This window comes from Mesocricetus auratus, unplaced genomic scaffold, assembly GCF_017639785.1.
Source record: "Mesocricetus auratus isolate SY011 unplaced genomic scaffold, BCM_Maur_2.0 Super-Scaffold_100014, whole genome shotgun sequence".
NCBI lineage: Eukaryota > Metazoa > Chordata > Mammalia > Rodentia > Cricetidae > Mesocricetus > Mesocricetus auratus.
The window spans coordinates 4707591-4730331 of NW_024429197.1; the positions used below are offsets into that span (position 1 = coordinate 4707591).

Here is a 22741-nt window from a genome sequence, read left to right on the forward strand (position 1 = left end):
TGGTTCCCAGAAAAATGTCCCTGAGTCAAGATTTGCAGCCGCTTCAGTATTTCCCATCAGGGAAGCAATCAGGCACAAGCTACATTCTGAGGTACCTACAGCCTACATCCCATCAGGGGCAAGCGTACATCCTGACCTATTTTTTGCCTGTGAATCTCCTGTCTACATGTGATCAAGCACATCTGGTACAGATGGGTCAAACAAACTTGTTGAGGGGAGTGACAGCATGTGTCTTGTTATCTCCCATAAACAATAGCCTCTAGCACTTCAGGAACTATTTGTCCTTGGGCAAGGGGCTTGCAGATCAGAGGCATTTTTGTTTTATGGATCTCTATGGCATAGTAATTGAAACTTGAAACATCATTTTGACTCTCACACATCTTGGAAGAGGTGGCCTTTAAGATGAGGCCTGGAGGTTAATAAAACAAGAGCACTGAGACTGCTAAGTATTTTAGAGGGCATTCTGTGAAGGAATCTGGGTAGAAAGCCTCGAAGGTTCTAGAGCAATCCAGGTGCCCGTCTGGTGGAACATCAGACCTGGTGGCCACCTGCTGTTCATTCTGGATCTCACTTCATGGATGCTATTTTGTCACTCTTTTCCTTGTCACCGAACAAGACTTCATCCTGAAGAAAAGGCAGGGGAGGGATCCAGGGTGCAGAGGGAATGAGGCATTCCCTCCAGGTCCTATGGTTCCTGACTGGTGAATAATTTTTCTTCTTAAAAAAAATCCTGAGGCTGGAGAAATGGCTCATTTGCTGCTCTTCTGGAGGACCTGGGTTTTATTCCCAGCACCTGCATGGTATCTTACAACCTCTGTAATTCCAGTTCCAAAAGGGTGGACATCTTAATGGTCTCAGTGGGCATTATGTACCTATACGTGCAGGCAAAACACCCATACATTTAAAATAAAAATAATAACAAAATATACTAACGTCAATAAAATGTATTAATTAATACTCATGTTGTGGAACAAGTTAGTGTTCCCAATGCTCAGCAGCCTCAAACAGCAGGATTACCAGCCTGAGCTACATAGTGAGTAGCCAGCATGGACCACAAAAGCAAAAACCAGAATAACAACAACAGCATCAACAAAATACCAAAAGCAAAACAAGCAAACAATTACTAAAATGCTTTTATTTTATCCCCCCCCACCTCTTTGTTTATTTATTTGTTTGCTTGTTTGAGACATTGTATCCTATAACCCAGGCTGGACTTCAACCTGAGGTATGTTGGCTAATCAACTTCAGACCCTCCTGCCTCCCAAGTGCTGAGATCATAGGTGTGTGGAAGGTCTCTGTACCCCGATATCAAGCTCTCCGCCAACACAGCCAGTCAAACCAAGCCAAATAAAGATTTAAAAGTCTAGGTTTAATGAGTAAAAAAACCAAAAACTCTCAGGTGGCCTGGGGGCGGGAGGAAAAAGCTAGGAGGTCACTTAGCAGGTCAGGACCATATCTTAAATAGGCTGTGGGCGTGGTCTTAAGCATCTCAGGGGGGAGCTGGCGAAGGGCTTTCTCGGGGGTGGGGTCTGGAATGGGAGGAGTGGGGCTGGGTGGAGCTTCCCAACAGTGTACACACCACATCTAACTAGTGCAATGCTGGGAATGGGGCTCTGTGTGTGCTAGACTAGTGCTCTACCAGCTGAGCCACACCCCTGGGTCTTTGTTTGACAGTTTTACAGAGTAGCAGGGAAGGGTTGCAGTGGTTAATTTGACCTTTGACCGAGTACCATGTTTCTAACCCTTAAAGCAAAACTTCATTTGTTTGAAAGGTGAAGTGGGTGTGGCCCACTCACTCTATCCCTGTGTTCTACTTCTTGTTGCTTTTCCTGACAATTGGTGGATAGAACGTGCCCTATAGTGTAGCAAACTTTCTTGTTTGTCTTTTGTGGGTTTTCCAGCTCCCCAATAATAACACGGAGACTTATTATTAACTATGAAAGCTTGGCCTTTAGCTTCTGCTTGTCTCAACTAGCTCTTACAATGTAAATTAACCCAGTTACATTAATCTACATGGTATTATCTCTCTCCTGTCTTGCACCTCCTGTTTCCTCTCCCTGTCTGGCTCCTAACTCTGCCTTTCTTCTTCCCAGAGTCCTCTCTCTGCTTGGGAGTCCCTCATATACCTCCTGCTTAGCTATTGGCCATTTGTCTTTTTATTGCACCAATCACATCAGTGTATCTTCACTCAGTGTACAAATATCCCACAACATTTTGCACAGGACACAGAGATGTCTTGGCCTAAGCCAAACTCCAAGTTCAGAAAGCGAGGAACCTGGTACTGATTGGTCCATCTGAACCCCACCATGTGTCTGTGATCTTGAAGCCCTCAGCCCTTCAGAGATCTGAAGACAGTGTTTCCCTGAGCCACCTTCACAAGGCCAGTCAGCAACTTCCTCTAACCTATATCATGTGACTCAGATGTCCTCTGCTCTTCTAGATCCTGTTCAGTTCAAGGCTGAGCCCTGGTTCCCTCCTGCCCTCCAGGGGTGGTCTGTGATCTGCTGGAGTTTCTGTGGGTTTGTCCCTCTGCCAGCATGTTCAAGGTGCCCTTTGCAGGTGATGTCATGGAAATTGGCTTGGGGGTGGTGTGTCACCTCTGTGATGACTGAGCTATGTTACCCACCCCCCATGCATTTCAAGCCTAGAACAAATCAGAGTCTCTTGTTAGGGGCTCCATCAAGGTCTTCTATAATAAAAGACAGCTGACTGAACTTCTGCCTGGTCTCCTAGGTACCTTCTGATGGCACAGTTGTATGCTAGGCCTACCCTTCCCAAATGTCTTCCAGGATACCTACTCACTTTTTAAAGACAGTTATCGTTTTCTGTGATATGTGGACTGGGAGTGTGCCCCTCCCTCCTATTGAAAATAGCCAACATTTATTGACACCTTCCTGTATACCTAAACACCTGGTTTGTGTCATCTCAGAACAGGTAAAAATCACTGGCCCCTATTACTCCTTATGCTAAACCAAGACGTGAGCACTCGCACACTCTCGTGTACGTACACACCCACACCCACAGCAGTTAAGTAACTTGTCAAGGTCACAATGTCTTTTTAGCTCTATGTTCAGGGACCTTGTGGTGATGGCAGGGCATGGCCCACAGTGGAAACCTCCTTGCCCACAGAAGGGGTTAAAGGGGCAGTGTCTTCCCTTACAGTTAGTCGTTAAGTACCAGGTTCACCACAGCTATTTTCAGTTCCCTGAAGGTGCCTGCCTGTGGGTCTGGCACAGGCTGTTCCTTCTACCTCAAATACCCTTCAATTTAACTGCCCTCCACCTAGTTCATGCCCTTAGAAACAGGGTTTCAGGTATCCTTGGCTAACCTAGAACTTGATAAATGACTGAGGGCGACCTGGAACTTTGGATCTTCATGATTCCATCTCAGGTACTGGGAATGCCATCATGTGCCGCTAGACCTAGTTTACGCAGTGCTGGGGACTGAACTCCCGGCTTCAAGCGTGGTAGGAAAGCTCTGACAACTGACCAACTCACCCTGTAGATTTCAATACAGGTGTCTCCTCCTCCTCCTGCAGTGGGCACCCTCATTGCTTTACTGTGCACTGACTGAGCAGCTACTGTATATGGGGTTCAGAGCTCAACACTTGCATTGTGAGATGGCCTAAGAGATGACCTTTGCTCTTTGAACTCTGACACAGATCTCTAGAGAATCCCCCACACCCCCAGAAGTGAGCCCCTGTGAGTCAAGTTGGGCTAAAGACAATAAGAATTGGCGAGGATAGCCATAAAGGAAACTGAGGCCAACAGAGGATGCCAGGTGTCTTAAGAGAGGTCAGGATTTAGAGTTTTGTGTAAGATTTCAACATTGGCAGCCTACTACTTATTTTTTCTTTGTTTGTGTGTGTACATGCTGATGTGTTCATGTGTGGATGGGTACATGAAGGCTTACGTATGTGGAAACCAGAGGATGACATTGACTGTTGGTCCTAAGGTTCTGTCCACGCTTTCTCTTTTGAGACAGGCTCTCCCATTGGTCTGGTCTGCCCAGTAGGATGGCAGGGTGGCTAGCAAGAACTCCTGTCCTTTTGACTGCATTGCAAGCAATTTACTGACTGACTTATCTCTCTGTCCTGGTTACATGTTTTGAAAAATCACTATGTGTGCTAAGCCCAGTCACTTCGAGGAGAACATACAATATCTTCACTCTCTGGAACTTGCTGCTGGGTCTAAAAGGAACAGGTTAGTGCCTAGACCAAAGCCAGGTGCCTGGCCACTCCTGCTCCAAGATCCCAAGCTTCCAAACTCTGGGCTGAAAGTGAACAAGCAAAGGTCCTGGGAAAATCACTCGGGAACCCCTGGGATCTTGATGGGGCTCAGCTTCCCATTCCCGATTTGTCTGAGAGGAGAGCACTAGGTGTTTGGGTGGTAGGTCAGACCCAGAATTCTGAAGCCTTTTCACCAGCTGTATGACCTTGGCAAGCTCTCACACGACTCCTGCCCCTCGGTTTCCAGTCTCTTACGCATGAGAGTACAATCGCCGTGCATCCCAAGACTCGAAGAGGGTTTGAGAAGACTGCAGATGCTGGTGTGGCCTTGGGCCTAGTGGGTGCTAAGTGAATCCTGAATTCTCATCTTCCTTCCTGAACTGCCGCCTGCAGGAACTCTCCAACAGGAAGCATCCAAGAGGACAGTTGTATGTGGTGTCATCCAGAATGTTCCTGCGACCTACCAGCTCCCTGCAGAAGGAATCCTGGAAGACATCCTACAGGAGGAGGGCTGCAAGCAGATTTTTCTGCCAGGGGTTGCTGGATGAACTGTCCTGGGAAGACAAACCATATTCCAAGGCCAGGGCTATTGTCGAAGCAGAGGTTCTTGGAACAGGAGTGGCCAGGTGTCCTTGCTTTGGCCTGCTGCTCTTAGATCCAGAAAACTCCAGAAAGTGAATGTGTTATGAGATGCTTAATTCATGCCATGGGAATTTCCTGGGGCCCTGTTAGTGTGACAGCCGTTCAGGGGACTCATCAACAGGGTCACACAGGGATCCTACCCTCATGAGCCCAACCATCTCAGCAGGCTTTCTTTGCTCCTGTTGAGGACAGCCATAGCTTCACTGTGGTTTGTGTTTGAAAGCTCCGCACTTGAGCAGGTAAAGTCCTGCTAGGGTGAGGACCTGGGGATTAGAGTCAGGTGTGTGACTGGAAGCTTGGCTTCCCTGGCTGGCACTGTGTCCTTTCAATCCTACACTCTGTCCTTTGGACATTAAGTCTGTCTTGCTGAGTCAAAACTCCTACCAAACTCAGCCCAGCCCCCACACCCACCTAGACACCTGTCACCTAGACACCTGTCACCTAGACACCTGTCTCCTAGACACCTGTCTCCTAGACACCTGTCACCTAGACACCTGTCTCCTAGACACCTGTCTCCTAGACACCTGTCTCCTAGACACCTGTTCAGGACTGAGAGAGTATCCTTGAACACTGATGGCCCACCAGGGAGGGGTGTAGTGACACTCCTGAGAGCGGTCAGGGTGTGGTTGTGTGGTGGGGAGTCCACCTGTGCCTGGTGTTAGGGATGGGCAGCAGGGTTAGGGGAGGATCGGGAATGGGGGCTGACAGTGGGGCTTGTGCCAGCAGAGGGGAGCCTGGAGAAGGAGATAAATGCCCTGGGAGACTTAGGGATGACCCTCAAGTGCAGGCTGCCAGGTGTGGACACTGTAGAATCCCAGCCTGGAGGATGAGGGTCACGTGACATGGAGGCCCCTACCCAGAAATGGGATGTTTAGGGGAAAATGAAAGTCAGAGAAGGTCATCAGCGGTGAAGGGAGGTGGCAATTTTGGGGCTTTTGAAACACAATTTTGATATCTTGGGCTGGCCTTTATAGGTATCAAAGATGACCCTCTTTGCCTGTAATCCCTGAATGCTGGAATTACGGGTGTGCAGCACTAGACCTAGTTTACACTGGGGCAGGAATTGAACACAGTGATTCCTGCAGGCCCGGCAAGCATACGTACACACACACACGCACACATACACACACACACACACACACACACACACACACACACACACACACACACACACACACGATTCACACAGGTACACAATATCCTTTTTCTAGGACATACCATCATTCTTTTATTAACCCTGTTCTGCCTTTGCCATTGTTATAAGTGTTATGTCTAAGACCACACATCAACATCTCCTTGTTTTTCATTATTTAGTCAGTTCTGTCCCATTTAGGATGGCGAGGCCGGCAGGTGTTTGGGACAGAGGAAGTAATTTGAGGGGCAGACAGCTTGGCTTAGCAGGTGAAGACTTGCTGTCAAGCCTGCTTCTGTGACTTCTATCTCTGAGCCCACTTGGTTGGAGAGAACCAACTCCTGCAAGCTGTTCTCTGGCCTCCGCACGTCCCATGGCCTCGCGCCCCCACACAGCCTCCCCAAGGAGAAGACATTGGTCAAGAAGGAGGAATGAGAACACAAACTGGATGGTTCTGGCTGAGGCACCTGTCACTGCTGATCGTGTGACTTTACTCAGCGTCTCCCCCAGAAGGCACCGGCTCTGTCTCCTTCTCCAGGGATCCCTTCTGTGCCTGGCACACAGTAGACAACTGTTTCTGTGTGGGGTTGAGTTCCCAGGGCCATGGGGAAGGTCCTGTGGTTAGGTCCTGGGAGAGAAGTAGTCATGAGTGTTCCTGGCTGCTGCTGCTGCTGCTGCTGCTGCTGCTCCTCCTCCTCCTCCTCCTCCTCCTCCTCCTCCTCCTCCTCCTGCTGCTGCTGGAGATGGGGGGGAGGAGGGGTAGAGAGGAAAGAGGGCTGGGGAGATGCTCAGGCTCCTACTGTGATCCCTAGAATTAAAATGAAGCCAGACATGGTGGCGAGCACTGAAAATCCTCGCTCTCTCTGGGGCTGATAGATAGTTTGACTGCACTGAGAAGTTCCAGTCCAAAGCAGAAACCCTGCTCCAAAAAGTGAAGAGGGCAGTGCCTGAAGGTGACAATGATGACAAGGATGGCGATGATGATGATGATGATGATGGGAGACAGCCAGTTAGTTGGATTCTCACAAGTGCACAATGTCCTGTTTCTAGAATACTCAATCATTCCTTTGTTAGCACTATTCAGGCTTTACCATCCTTACAAGCATTAATATATGCACTGACTCACTGAAGGCTCATGACAGCTCTTCCAAGCAGGTGAACTACCTGACACAATGTTTTCAATTAGTGAGACTGTCTAGATTAGAACCCAGGATGGAGAAATTGTGACGTTACCCACTGAGCCACATTCTTTAATGTGGGATATTATTGGGTAGTTTGTCTAGTACCTTCCTGACTGGTCTTGTGGAGGAGGTCATGTTGTTCATGTTTCACTTGAAGAAACAGAGAGGTATAGTTACTTGCCCAGGGTCACACAGCTACTACGTGGCTCCTGGAGACAAGCTGGATGCAGGGATTCAGTAGTGAATGAGTCAGATGTCAACAGGTGGTAAGACTGGACTAGGGAAGTGGCATCTTGCAGTGTCCCCACAGGGGGCTTTACAGAGACTGTTGGGGCTGAAGGAGAGAAGGAAGACAGGGTTGTGAGGCTGAAGAAGTCAGAACAAAATAGAAGCTGCTGCCGTGGTCTGGGAAACCACAAGGAACCAGACACTGCCATTCCACAAAGGTCTACTGTGCAGAGGAAGTGTGCCTGGGAGGGGACTCGGGGCTCCATCTCTGGTGGGAAAGAGCCAGATCAGCTCAAGCCAGACCCTTCTGGATCTCTCCCCTGAAAGGTACCCAGCCCTGAGGCCTGCTTCAGGAGTCTTGAGGAAAGCAGCAGGGGGTCTTGAAGTGGGCCTCTCTGAGTTCCCAGGATCTTGGAAGGGGCCCAGGCAGCTTGTGGGAGGAGTCAGGAGAAGCTTAGACCAAGCAGTCCCAGCTGTTGCCTGTTCCCTGGAACTGAGGACAGAGAGGGTCCCTCAGGTGAGACTCATTCTTGGGGCTGCCCAGTAGGGGTGAGTGGGGGCCTGCCCATCTGTGGGGGAGCAGAGACAGCACAGGGTGCCTGCATCTCAAAACTGACTGGACCATTGTATTCTTTCTAGACAGGAGATGGGAATGGGGTCCTGGGCATACGGGGGTCCCTCATGTGACCTTGAAGGGCCTGTGCTCACATGACGGGCAGTTCCCTGGCTCCACATCCTCCTCTGTGATTCCTTCTTGTCTGCCTTGGCCCTCCACACCTTTCATTATCCAGCCCTGCTCTACTCTTAAATTACCTCACACTGTCCCTGGGCCCCTGTGGTCATCAGATAAAAACAGACAAGCCATAGCCTTGTCTCAGGGCTGCCTTGGGCTCCAGTGAGGGACAGCTGTCTCCAGGCCCTACTGCCAGCTCCTCCTCTGATATTGTTTTATCTTTGCAACCCCTTTGTAGGGACTCCCTGTGTACCTGCACCACAATGGTACAGCCAAGGAGCTCAGCTGGGTGAGGACAGCGGTGAGAAAAATGATGAGTATTAAGTCTTCTATTTACAGGAGAAGAGGGCTACAGTGCCGAGTGACACTGGGTGGGGTTGTCTCAGTGTGAGTGAGTCTGAAGGGAGAGAAAGGGAACAGAATGTGTAGGCTAGTGAGATTCACCTCAGCGGCTCTGGGCTTCCCTCTAGGGACAGTCAGGCTATTATTGCCTGGCCTGACCTGAGAGAGTTAAGTGTGTGGGAGCTGGGGTTGAAGGCTTTGACTTGCTTGACTGTGAAAAGCATGCCCATAGGAGAGCCTGGTCCTATTGTAGGAATTGGCTAGCCTGCAAGGAGCACATTCTAGTCATCCGCATCCTTGAGATGTCAAAGTTTTATGAAATAAAATATATAGACTGGGAATGTAGCTCAGTTTGCAGGGCTCTTGCCTAGGAAGCATGAGGCCCTGGCTCCCACCCAGCACCGTATAAACTGGCCATGGCGGTTGGTGCATGTCCACAGTCGAGGCGTGGTGGAAGTGAGATCTGTAATTCAAAGTCAACCCTGACTACATAGTCCAAGGTCCATCTAGACTCCAGGAAATCCTGACAAAAGAAAAAAAAAAAAGGAGGAGGAGGGGGAGGGAGGGAAAGGAATAAAGAAGGAAGGAAGGAAAGAAAGAAGACAGGAGAACGAAAGCGAAGGGAAAGGGAGGAAAGTAAGATGAAAAGAAACTAGGAAAAGAAATCAGAGCTGACCACAGGATAGCTCAAAGAAGTAGAGGAGAGTCAGTAGGAGGAGGGGATTCACCCGTTTGGGTTAAACCTTTAGGAAACTGTTTTCACCCATGTGAGGGCTCTCTGTCTGTCTGTGTCTCTGCTGTGTGTGTGTGTGTGTGTGTGTGTGTATGTGTGTGCACATGCACGTGGGCACATGTGTGTGTGCCCACACTGTATGTGGGCATAGAGGTCTGAGAGCAGCAGAGGGTGACCTGCTTATGTGGATACTAGAACCCAGACTCCCATCCCTGTGCTTGCACTGCAAGGACTTTAACTCGCTCAGCCCTCTTCCCAGTCCCTTGCCTGAGTCTCACAGCTCCTGAGTCTGAAAATCAACAACTGCTATCCGTGCATCCATTCACCCAACAAATCCCCGTTGGAGGGGAGACACGGTGGACCTGGCAAGGCCATGGGTGGTTTGGGAGTGGTGTGGATGGTGTCTGGCCCAATCGAGATGCCCAGGGTGTAGCCTCTGGTGTCTTTGCTTCAGCACAGCCTCAGAAAAGCAGCAGAAGAGGCTGCTGTGCCAAGTGGTGTCTCAGGTGGTTTGATCTGGGTGCTTAGAGCCCTCCAGATCAGAGGCTGTGTGGGGACAGAACTCTCGGGAATGTTCTTGGAACTCAAGGATGCTCTTGGACAAAGGCCTACTCAGTAACCAGGAGTACCAGGAGTCTGAAATGCTGTGTTTGCAGGCTGGGCCTATAGGGGTGCCAGGGACCTGGGCAGAGAGCACTGGCACAGGCTGGGTCACTTGGGGGCTTGGAGACAGTGTGGCACCCGAGCAGAAGTCCTAGCTGACCACAGGCCAGCTAAACAGCAGAGGAACCTTCTAGAGGCCACTTGGAAACCTTGCGTCTCCTCTGCCTATGGCCACGATTGCTAGCAAACTTCCAGCCAGGAGTCGTGTTTTTGCTAAAGACAGACACGAAGGTGGGAACCCTAGAAGATGAACTTTGTGGAAGACAGAACCCCAGGGTTGAGGGAATTTGCCCCTCTAGGAGGGGTGACACAGCGCAGTGAGGGGACAAAGACTTGGGGTCGCATTCAGATTCTATTCCATCAACTGAGGAGCCTCTGGCGGATTCTGGGCAGTTTCTGAGTCTCATGAAGGACTGTCCAAAGACCTGCAGTGTGCCTTGAGGCCACAAAGCCATAGTGAAGCCCCCAACGACCAGGACTCACTCTGGGTGCTGGACTCCATTCTGGAGCGCCTGTCGGGCCAGTCATCATTCTCAGTGCAGGAATAGTGGGGGGACCAACAGCTACATCCCTCAAATGAGCATCCGGGAACTCAGAGATGTCAGCCCCATGAACTACAGGAACAAGATACAAGTGCCAGCTCCCTCCGCCCTCCGTGCTCCAGCTCCCTCCTCCACCCTCTATTTACAGCTTATTCAGTGTCTGGTGTGTATGTGTAGAGGTACGCATCTGGAGATCAGAGGACAACTTGTGGGAATCAGTTCTCTCCTTCTACCATGTAGGTCCCAGGGGTCAAACTCGGGTCACCAGGCTTGGCAGCAGTCACCGTTACCCACTGAGCCCCCTCACCAGCAGCCCTCCACACCGATTCTTGCTGTGTCCAGGGGCCTGTCAGCTCCTGTCCTTGATCTTGTGCCAGCAATATCCATTTACACATCTGCCAAGGGGACAAATGTCAGGGGCACTTATCACTGCCACGGTCTGGCGGAGTCAGTAACGACCCTCTGTCTCTAGGGAATTCAGTGGATCAAGGCCTGGAGGCTTTGCCTTGTCTTTTCCGCCTGGAGCAGTCTGTGGATTACCCAACGAGGGAGGGAACACCCAGACCTAGTTTGGAGCCGGGTGGGGTCTAAACAGGCTTTGGCAGCGATGACTTCAAGGACACCATGCAATGTGTTTTGTTTTCCAGAACCCAAGATGAAGGGCCTCCTCACACTGGCTTGGTTCCTGGCTTGCAGTAAGTGTTGGCTCCATGACCTCTGAACCCTGCCCCCCCAGCCCCCCACCCTTCATCCTGTGAGTGACTAGGTAGTGGAAAGGAAGGTGACCACCAACCAGCCTTTGAGGTTCAGAGACCTGTGTGAGTCTCAGCTCCACCCTTGTGGGGCGGGCGAAGGCATCAGCAAAGACCTTGGTCTCCCCGGGCCCCTGCTTTAGCGCTGGTGGACGCGATGCTGTGGCAGGATTTGGATGCTGTAGGTCAGGGTGTGAAGGCTATGAACATGAAGAGGTGGAGCTTGTGAATGTGGGAGGCAGATATTTCCCCGAAGTGTAAAAATAGAACAAGAACAAACAGCAAGAACAAAATAGAACACAAAATCCTTAGGAAATATCCCAGCTCCGGGCTGGGGGAACAGCTCAGCAGCAGAGCACTTGCAGTATAGTGATAGATACATTTGGTTCAATGAAGAGGGGAGACAGAGAGAGAGAGAGAGAGAGAGAGAGAGAGAGAGAGAGAGAGAGAGAGAGAGAGAGAGAGAGAGAGAGACTCCAGTTGATTCCTGAGTCACTCTCTGCTCCGTATGTCTGCATACCACCCCATCTGAGAGGGTCTTCAAAGTTGTGGGGCAGCCACTAGAGAAGACTTCTTGGACACGGGTTTAAGGCGATAGAAAGTCTGCTAGCTCCGCTGGTGGCTACACCGGGTGATTGAAATATATATAGCCTTGAGCTTTTCTCAGGGTGAGCTTTTAAGTGCAAAAACTGTATTCTGGGTTGACATACTTCAGTTAGTAAGAACAGTTACCCTGAAGTGGAACTAAAGAAGCCAAGAAACAAGGCTAGTACATTTAGAGACTTCGCCAGAGTTTTGATAGACTTTGATGGATTGGGCCTTTGTCTTCATTTTGGCTGATGGTGCTGCGTACGTGCTGCGTTTTATGACATGAATGGTACTTCCATCATGGAGTCAGTCATGCTAAGGTCTGGGGGCCTGGTACATCTGGTTTTAAGCTTCACTGCAGCCCCTGGTGGGCAACTCTGCCCTTTGATGCCTTGCCAGCTATCTGGAGATCCTAGGAGGAACTTGAGACCCAAGGCAGTGAAAGAGCCCCCGGCTCCTTGCATTGAAAACCCTAGGCAAGATACTTCCTTCTAGACTTACAGGAGCCTCGGTTTCCCAATTTGTAATGCAAGGGAGTTGGCTCCAAACTCTGCTTCTAAATTCAATTTTTTTTAAAAAATTGGTTTTTTTTAAGAAAGCATCTCATGTAGCCCAGGCTGGCCTTGAACTTGTTATGTAGCCAAGGATGACCATGAACTTCTGAACCTCTTCCTTCTGCCTTGTGAGTGCTAGGGTTACAGGCATACTCCACACCCAGTTTACAAAGTGCTGGTGATCAAAACTAGGGTTTCATGCACGCTAGGTGAGTCATTTGTCAACTGAGCCACATCCCCTAACCCCCAAGAGCAAACTCTATTTTGCTGGGGGGGGGTGCAGGAGGTTTCAAGTCAGGGTTTCTCTGTGTAGCCCTGGCTGTCCTGGAACTACTAGCTCTGTAGACCACCCTGGCCTTGAATTCAGAGATCCACCTGCACCACCACTTTCCAGCTAACAAACTTTTAACTCCTATTCCAGGTCACGTGCTGTCATCTGCCTGGCCCTCCTCCCATCAACCGGGAGAATAAGAGTGCATGGGAGGGGTGGCAAGTGGGTTGCTGCCAGTGCTCAGAGTTACATGGGGGCTTGGGCTGTTTTCCAGGTGTGCCTGCAGTGCCAGGGGGCTTGCTAGAACTGAAGTCCATGATTGAGAAAGTGACTGGGAAGGATCCAATAGTCAACTATGGCTTCTATGGCTGCTACTGTGGCTGGGGCGGCGAAGGGACCCCCAAGGACGGTACTGATTGGTGAGCTGACATCATCACCACCTTTAATGCTCTGGGCTCTCCCCTCGTCACCTCTGCTGATTCCATGTCTGTTCTAGGAGATGAGAATTACAACTGAAGCTCAGCAGTAGAGAGATGTTCAGTGGTTAAGAGTGGTTAAGAGTGTCACTTCTCTTGTCAGGGGACCTGGGTTTGGGTCTCAGCATTCATGGTGGTCAGCTCACAATCACCTGTAACTCCAGCTACAGGGGATCTGATGCCTTAGGTCTCTTTGGGCACCAGTGTTCCCATGTGCACACACACACACACACACACACGTGCACACACGCACACACATGTGCACACACACATTTGCGCGCACACACACAAAACTAAAATAAATTTTTATGTATTTTTATTTAATTTTTTTCCAGACAGGATATCACTATGTAGTCCTGGCTGTCTTGCAACTCACTGTGTAGACCAGGCTGGCCTCGAACTCACAGAGATCCACCTGCATTTGACTCTTGAGTGCTGGGACTATGCCAGCTTCTAAAATAAGTAAAACTAAGGCTCAGAGGAGCTAGGCAGCTTTTAAAGATAAGCCATGTAACTCCCAAGAGTCCCAAGATCTCAGTGGCCTAAAGTGTCACTTGGTTTACTGAAATAAAACAAATGATCCATATGTGTTGACTTAACGCAACCATGACTGTTTACTTTGCTCATGAACCTGCTGTCCGGGGAGGCCAAGGCAGAATGGCTCCCATGCTCCCATCTGTTCAGTTACCTTTTGCAAAGCCTGGCTGGGGCTGGATGACCCACACCAGAGGGGGCTCATGGCTTTGGCCTCGGGCCCTTTCTATGGGTTCTTTGCAAGGCTATATCGACTTTCTAACAGCATGGTGACACTTGGGGGGTTATGAGCAAACATTCTCAAACTACAAGGCTCATTGGATATGGGAGTGGGATCCAGAAATCCCAGTCCCAGGAAGGTAGAGGCATGAAAAGCAAGAGTTTGACGTTGATGTGGGCTATATCGCAAGTTCCAGGTCAGCCTCAGCTGCCTGGCAAAACTCCACAGTGTTGCTTACATGGCTCTCTTAATTGGTCCAGCCATAAAAGCTCAAGAGAGACGAGACCTAGGCTAGCCAATGAGCACACGGATTCAATGGGGGGGGGTAAGCTTTGATGTTCTATGACTGTAGTCAATGTGCGGGGAGCAGCTCAAGAGCTGAGCAGCCTAAGAGAGATCACTGATGGTCTTGCCACCTAGAAATGCTTGTTTGAGGCGATGGGTAAGTGGTTTGCATTCCTATGGTGGTTGTGCAACACCATGGTCTTAGTTACTTCTCTCCCACTGTGAGGAAATAAATGTTAGAATGACTTAAGAGTGTAAGCAGCTATTTTGACTCAGTTTCAAAGGGCTCAGCACATGGCCACTTTCTGGGCCCGTTTTGAGGCAGGACACGATGGTGGGAATGTGTGGCCCCGGAGTTCCTTCACCACATCCTAATAATGCCATCATATTAAGAATCCATCAGTGGATGAAGCCGTTCATTAGCCCACATGATCTAATCTCTAGAGAATCTCTCATAGACACATCCAAGGGTGGGATTCTATAGCCTCCTAGACAGCTATTAATTGGGTCAAATTGACAGTCAAGATGAACAATTTCAATGGGATGATGTATAGTACCATTGTGCCTAACAATATGTCTAGGTACTTTGTGTCAGCTTGAAAAGAGAGAGGACCTGGATTCTACCTTTTGATAGGGGAGTGTCGCCCCTCTAGAAGATTGTGCGAGACAGGAGATGTTGTTCTTTGGAAAACTCAGTGTACAGAGTTAACAGTTCTGATGCCAGTGGGCACCATAGTGGATGGCATCAAATGGGCATCAGGGAGTTGGGGCAAAGTTGAAGTGGGACTCTGTGGATCATAAGCAAGGAGAAGGCTAGAATGACCTATGTGGTAATGGAGTGTAGTTGAACACACTATCATAAACTCTTGTTGGGTCTGAGGGCACAAAGGGTGGGGGAGCAGACCACCAAAGTCTGAAGCCGAAGCAAACCAGGGGGCACAAAAAGCTTACCAGTTAACTGGGACTACAGCCAGAGATCAGGCTTCTGAAACTGTGGCCATCGGGGCGGACTTGAGATCCCCTTTTAGAGGAAGAAGTAAGCATTAGGCATGAGCAAAAGAATTTTTACAATCCCGAGACAAAACTTAAGTACAGATGGTTTTTTACACTTTCATTAGCAAGGTCTTTGGCTAAGTTAGTGTTTGTATTAATTTAACTGTTTCTCCTGTACACTTCTAATGGTGTTTACCATAACTCTGCAGTTCCTTGGCAATGGCAGGTTTTCCCAAGGCAGGGAAGAATAGGAAGCAATGCAACCTGAAAGTCACAACACATTATTAAAAGTTTACTTCACTGCAGTTGTCGGTTGTAAGTGGCAGGGGTTTTCTGATAGCTAACCCTCAGTTGCCAGTCATAAAGCAAGGGACTCCATTGTTAGAAATGAATCCCTAACTGCTGACATGGCTGATGACTGTCAGCTCCTACTTCTTTTTGAAGCCACAAATTCAAATTCCTATGTGTTTATATTTCTATTCCTGGGTCCTTTATTTCCATATTCCTATTTCTGGACCTTTCATTGGTTAGCTTAATATGTAATATTACATAGACATTTATAGATATTGGGTTGGAGAGATGACTCAGTCACTAAAGTCCTTGCTGCAAGCATGAGGGCCTGAGTTTGGTTCCCCAGAATCCACATAAGGATTCTCGAATAAGCTGGACGCTGCTGTGAGAGGAGGTGGAGACAGGTAGATTCCTGGGCCTTGCTGGCCAGCCAGTCTAGCTGAATCAGTGAGCCTTGGGTTCCACTGAGAGACCCTGCCTCAAAAAATAAGGTGGAGAGTGGCTAATGGAGACACAGGACATAGCCCCCTCTGGGCTTCATATGCACACACCCCCACACCCACACACTGAAGTTTAAATGGGAAATGTCCCCCATAAGCTCATGTGTTTGGATACTTTGGGGCGGACTTTTGGGGTCTAGCTGGAAGAAGAGGTGAGACTTAGCTAGAAGCAGAGGGTCACTTTGGTGGACCTTGAAATATCTTAGCCAAATCCGCTTCCTGTCTCCACTCTGCTACCTTACTATAGATGCAGCGTGAGCAGCTGCCCCATGCTCCAGCCATCACGCCTTCCTCGCCGCCATGGGCTGTCTCAAACTGCAAGCCAAAGCAAACCCTGCCTCCCTCACGTTGCTTCTTGTCAGGTTTGACAGGGACAGGGATGGTAACTAATACACTAAGGAAATTAAAATACACAATGGATTTTTTTTTACAATTAATGAAACTGGTAATATATTATCACTTACAGAACTGGTTACTTAGCTTAGACTATATCTATAGCAATTCATTAATTATAACAAATGCAGCATATAAATCATGTGTTAGTAATAGAAGGAATCAGGAATTTCCCTGTACGGCCTCAAATTTTCTGTGAATCAAAAAGAAAAAAAATCAGGGCTTGTGAGGTGGTCCAGCAGTTAAAAGCATTGGTTGCTTTGTCAGGGGACCTGGGTTCAATTCCCAGCACAAGCCTATATTGCACAATTGTCTGCAACTCCAGTTCCAGGGTATAGGAGACCCTCTTCTGGCCTGGCTTGACACATGTGTGGTGTACAAACATAGATGTAGGCAAACCACCATCACATATAAAATAATAAAATTTAAAATGCCCAAATGAAGCCACAACATATAAAACACACTAGAGTTTAAGTTTTTGTTCACTCATATTATGCAATCCTAAAGCACATCCCCATTTATGGTTCAGCTGTCCTCTGCTGGGTCATCTCCACCACCTAAAATGGAGAAAGAGAAGAGGAAGATATGTAGGAGGTTTTCATGGTAGGTGTGGAAGCCATGTACATCACTTTTGCCTAGAACCTGGTCATGCAGCCATCATATCCACCCGCAAGGGAGACTGGGAAATGTAGTCTAACCATTGCCTTGCTGCCATAGTTAGGGTTTCTATTGATGATGACCATGGCAACTCTAATAAAGGAAAACATTTCACTGGGGCTGGTTTACAGTTCAGAGTATTCGTGTATTATCATCATGATGGGAACATGGGAGCAGACAGGCAGACATGGTTCTGGAGAGATAGCTGAGAGTTTTACATCTTGATCAACAGATGTAGGCCCATTGTCACAATTCTTCCAGCAAGGTCACACGTACTATGACAAGAGTACACCTCATAGTGCCAGTCCCTATGAGTCTTTGGGGGACATTTTCATTCAAGCTACCACATTCCATTCCCTGGCCCTCATAGGCTTGTAGCCATATCATAATGCAGAAACCCATTCAGTCCTGCTTAGTAAGTCCTCATAGTCTATCACAGTCTCAAGAGTGTCTAAAAACCCAAAGCTCAAAGTCTTTTCTGAGACTCCTACAATCTCTTAGCTGTAATCCCCTGCAAAAATCAAAATGGAAAAGCAGATCACATACTTCCAACATACAATGACACAGGACATACACCATCATTCCAAAAGGGAGGAAGGGAGCATAGTGAGGAAATCCTGCACCAAAGCAAGCCAGAAAATTAGCTAGGCAAACTCCAGACTCCGCATCTTGGTGTCTGAGGTTGAGATGCTCTTCAGATCTCCAGCTCTGTTTAGCTTTGTTGACTACAACATACGTCTTCCTCTTGGGCTGGCTCCACTCCCTGTTAGGCACTCTCCTCACCAGGGATCCCACGAATCTGACATCTCCAGCATCTTGGGGTCCACAAGGCAATCCAGGCTTCACCTTCATGTCTTCACACAATGGCCCCTCTAGGCCTCCATGCAGGGGCACCCCTGACTCATGCCTGGCCTCAAACTCTGAAATCCACCTACCTCTGCCTCCCAGGGCTCGGATTATAGGTGTGCACCCCCACATCCAGCCCTAAACTTTTCTTTAATTCCTTCTCACAAGTTGGAATCTTAACTGGTGGGGTTTTGCCCTGAGGTCACCACTCCCTTTATTCTGTCTCGCATCAGGCTTTTCATTAATCTTTTTATCTCCTTGAACACAGGACTTAGCTCCATTATACTTCCTAGTTTCTCCTCAAACTAAATTAAATTTTTTCCTTATTCAGCTTGCTCCCTTTCATTATAGATCTGCATAAGACTGACCACTAATCATCAAGAAGCACAGGCAATATTAGATTGTTTTAAAACTCCTCTGCCAAAGCTCCTAATCCATAGCTCTTCAATGTAGCTTCAGGCAGTTTCGTTTGGATAAGGGCAGAAAGCGGCCACATTCTTTTGCCAGAATATCGCAAGAACGGTCTCTAGGCTACAAACTAATATTCTTTTTCCTCTGAAACCTCTTAAGTCAGGCCCCCGCAGTTAAATCACCCTCAGCACCACTGTCTTCCATTCTCCTACGAGTGTGGCCCATCAAGGCCTGCTTACAGTGTCCAGTCGTGTTTCTAATCCAACGTCCCAAAGTGTTCCACATTCTTCTACACAAAAGCATGGTTCAGCCTACCTCAGCAATACAGTCCTTAGAACCAACTTCTGTCATAGCTAGGTTTTTATTGCTGTGAAAAGACACTATGGCCATTCCAACTCTAATAAAGGAACCTACAGGTCAGCGGTTTAGTCCAATATTGTCACGGCAGGAAGCACGGCAGTGGGGAGATATGGTGTTGGAGAGGTAGCTGAGAGTTCTACATCTGGATGAGCAGGAGCGGGCAGGGAATGACCCTGGGCCTGGCTTGAGCATTTGAAACTTCCCCCCAACAAGGCCATGCGTACTCCAACGAGAACACATCTCCTAATAGCCTAATCATTTTCACTCACACTACTACACCTACACTCTATCTAGCTACTAGGAGGCAAAAACAGGTCAACCAACTTCCGATCAGTGGTGGCCCTAGACTTGAACTCTCGCCTTAGAATCTCCCCTGGGTATGGAGGTCAGGAGGGTGCCTCTCCGAGCCTCAGCACCCCCATCTTTCACTCTGGCGGACACTATCCCTGTCAGCTCACACCCACTGCCACAAGGTCTTCCAGAGAAGCGTGGTCGCAGTTCCACACCTGCTGGGGGTGTCAGCCTACATAGCATTCAGACGGAATCTCCAAAGGGTAGCTATTGATTTGGGGGCAGTGATACCCGGCAATGAGAATATGCACACCGTAAAAACCATGGGCCTATTCAAGGAGGGTGAGGTAAGGGGAAGTTTTAATTAGCAGGAGAGTCAGAACTTTTACATAAGCTGCTTAGATACCGAACTCCTTGGTTGTGGAGACCAGAGGAGAGAGTTGGCATCGGCTCATTGGTGGAGGTGCTGTTACTAGGCAAGCCTTCTATGGGGAGCATCTTGTCTAAACTGTTGCAGTCTTAGAGAAAGTCAAACTTAGTCTCAGGCATCTGTGCTCTCAGGCAAGCTGCGTAAAGCAGGGGTGTATGCAGGACAAAGAGAGACGGATTGGGGGTTAGAAAGTCCTTCAGAGACAACTTAAATGACCAAGCACAGTGGCTCCCTTACCCCCTACCCCCACCCCCAGGCACCTTTGGCTCTGATTTTGTTTAGATTTGCCCTGAACTGGTCTCTCACCTTGGGATCTCTCCCAGGTGCAAAGGTCAAGAGGATACCTCTCCACTAAGCATTCCCATCCCTTGCTTTGGCAGGTGCTGTTGGATGCATGACCGCTGTTACGGGGAGCTGGAGGAGAAAGGCTGTGGCATCCGGACCCAGTCCTATGACTACAGATTCACACAAGGCATGGTCATCTGCGGTAAGGGTGACTTCCCGTTCAGGCTGGGAGTCACGCTACTCAAGAGATGGTCCAGCCCGTGTCTTGTGAGGCAGAGTGTGGGTGAGGGGCATGGGCTGTTGTAGCCTTTTTAGGTTTCCAGGGAAGGGTGGGCCTGGTTTAGACCCACTGTTCAGTAGATTCTTCGGGCTTGCAGATTTCCTCTCCCTGGATAGAATAGGTTTCATCTCCCTTATTTCACATGTATAATGGAAGCTCAAAGGTTTGCCAGTGTGCAACAGGAGGGACTCGTGCCCAGGGCCCTGAATTCAAAGCCTGGCCCCAGGTACAGCTCTATTTAATGCCTTCCACAGAAACTATCTCCACCCTTAAGATAGGTGCTCCACTCAAAGGGGATGTGTCTGCTCCATCAGAACTGGGACTCCCTGAGTAGAAACCTCATCCTGTTCAAGATCTTGGACTCTAGTTCAGTAGCCAAGCCTCCTCCATCCGATCACACATCTCCTTAGCTCAGGAGCTGAAGCTTTCCCATCAGATTTTGTATCACCCTGGCAGAGTCCTCCTCCACACACTATGAGATTCCCTCCAGAGCAGGACACAGATGGGGTCTATGCAGACTAGAAACCACCCTAGGATATGACTTTGAACAAGGCAGAGTTGGTGGGGCACAATTTTTCCATGCTCATTCGGCACTTGGTGTCCCTTTTGTAGAATACGGGTCCTTCTGTCCGACGAGGCTGTGCGCCTGTGACCGGAAGCTGGTCTACTGCCTGCGGAGAAACCTCTGGAGCTACAATCCTTATTACCAGTATTACCCCAACTTCCTCTGCTAATGCCTTGTATGGGCTGTGTCCTGGCGGTGCCTCCTACACTGGAGCCCCTCCCCCTGCTGTAGTCCTGATTCATGCCCCAGAGACCCAGGGCTACACTCTGTCCCCCAGAGTCCTAGAGAGGGACTCTGGTCCAGGTTTGGCAAACTCCCAGGATGGCTGAGCCTGCACTTGTGAAGTTGGCTCTGGGCCCAGGAGCTCCCCCAGCTCTAGGCCAAAGCCGTGTTGACTTTTCTTTCAATTTCTGGAACTGAACTGTCATTATTACCCTCCAGAGACCTTTTACTGGAGTAGAAGGCAAATTAACTCTATAAATCTGCTATGTAGATATTAAATAAACCAATTCTCAAGGCTAGTAAACACCCCCAGCATTTCCTCTGATGGGGCTGGGGTAGGATTGCCTAACCCTTTCTAACCCCTGAGGCACCTGCATGTCCTCAGGGGTAGAGGTGGGAACAGGTGGGAGCCTTCTTAGAAGCCTTTCAAATTTTGTCTAACTTCATCTTCTTAAACCTTGGCATCCTTTAAGCCAGACCTGGGGCTCATGCTTTTTCTAGAGGTTAGAGAGGGCAGCATCCAGCCCTCAGCCCTGGCCTCTGGGTAGTCTGAATTGTTCTGACTTTCTTCAAAAATATTAAACGAGACTCCATCCAGGTGCATTGTTAGTGCCCACCCCTCATCACAGTGCCTGGGAAGTGGAGGAGGCAGGAGAGTCAGGAGTTCAAGGCCAGCCTCTGCTCCACAGCAAGTTTGATGTTAGCCTAGACTACATGAGACTATGTCTCAAAGAGAACCAATTAACTAATTAAAATGAGACTCCTAGCATTCCCCCGGTGCAGATACAGGGCTGCAGGGGTCCTGAGATGCGTTCAACACTAAAGGAGGGTTTCTTCACTCACGTCTCCACAGTCTGTGCAGGACACATGAGGTCTCTATTCGGAGAACTCCAGTGTTCGAACATTTTCTAAATAAAGTGAATTATATGAGACAACTCTGGATTCACACCTTTCGGCATATGCTAGCGACTATATTTAAACAATACCAGAGTGGGCCTCACATGCTGAGTTCACATGTGAACATTTCAGAATCAAGGGGATGGGAGAAATGGCTCAGTGGGTAAAGAGTCAGCTTCAAGAAAGCATGAAGACCTGGACTGGATCACCAGGACTCATTAATAAAAGCAAGCAGGCAAGCAAAGAAAAAAATGCTGGGCATGGCGTGTGTGTTTATAATCTCAGTAGTGGGGAGGGGGAGAGAGTCAGATTCCTGGAGCTCAATAGACAGCCATTGGAATGACAACGGAAGTAGTTACACACACACACACACACACACACACACACACACACACTTACATGGGCATGGGCACAAACACATAGACCTATACACATTATTTTTTTTCAGAATTAGAGCCATTTTCCAAGCTCAGCCTTAAGTGGGTTTGTGGGGAGCTCAGAAGTGTCCCTCTGATGCCTGGTGTTTGCCTTGATGGCATGAAGAGACAGGGATCCTGCTTCTCCTGTCAGGGTCAGGTGCCAGGCTGGGTGTCGTGCTGCTGGTAAGTTCTACCAAAGGACAAGCAGTCAGCTCCTTCTCTCTGGGCTTCCTGTCTTTGAGCCCCAGTATCCAAAGATGCTCAGTTAGGCCAGGGAAACTGTAAGGTTGGAAAAACAGTAGCACAGCATGGAGGCTTTGGGCTGTACAGGACCTTGTGGGTTCTCTACTTATCTACTAGGGCCAGGAGAAGGTGGGAGACTGATCCCAGAATCAGACCTGAAGATGTGACTCGAAGGCCTCCCTTTGCCCATTATCACACACTGTCCTCAACTCCAGTTCAGTGAGGGAGTCACAATTCAGTGACTACTCCCATGCTAGGGGCTTCCCAAGAGGTGCCCCTGGACTCAGACCAAGAGCCATCCACTTTTTTCTCTGTTCTAAATGTCTCTTTGAATTGTCCCCTGGGTGGTTAGTCTGGCAGGGCTCCAGGATTCCTCCTGCTTCTGTGGAGCCCGCACATGGTCCTGGCCACCTTGGGCCCACCTTCACTGCTGTAAACATCTCTGAGGCAGCAGAGAGCTGAGTGAACTCCCAAGCCTGTGAAGAAACCTCCTCTTGTTTGTCTGTGGACTCCTAAGCAGAAACCCCATCAAGAGAAGCCATCTCCCTGAAATT

General features: G+C 48.9%; 1 protein-coding gene across 5 annotated transcripts in view; it reads left to right on the top strand.

Annotated features, from left to right (window-relative positions):
• The window catches only part of Pla2g5 (phospholipase A2 group V), a 36919-nt gene extending 15359 nt beyond the window's left edge, over positions 1-21560 (top strand). For 3 of the 5 annotated variants that reach the window (XM_040756266.1, XM_040756268.1, XM_040756265.1), the window contains exons 2-5: positions 11072-11119; positions 12864-13008; positions 19657-19763; positions 20454-21560. In XM_040756266.1, coding sequence (XP_040612200.1) covers positions 11080-11119; positions 12864-13008; positions 19657-19763; positions 20454-20575 — 414 coding nt within the window. In that variant the 5' untranslated portion in view covers positions 11072-11079 and the 3' untranslated portion in view covers positions 20576-21560. Of the gene's footprint in view, positions 1-7601; positions 7929-8382; positions 8446-11071; positions 11120-12863; positions 13009-19656; positions 19764-20453 lie in introns of those variants that run through there. The other 2 variants (XM_040756267.1, XM_005081044.4) reach the window with 2 other exon arrangements.
• Positions 21561-22741: the final 1181 nt, after the last annotated feature.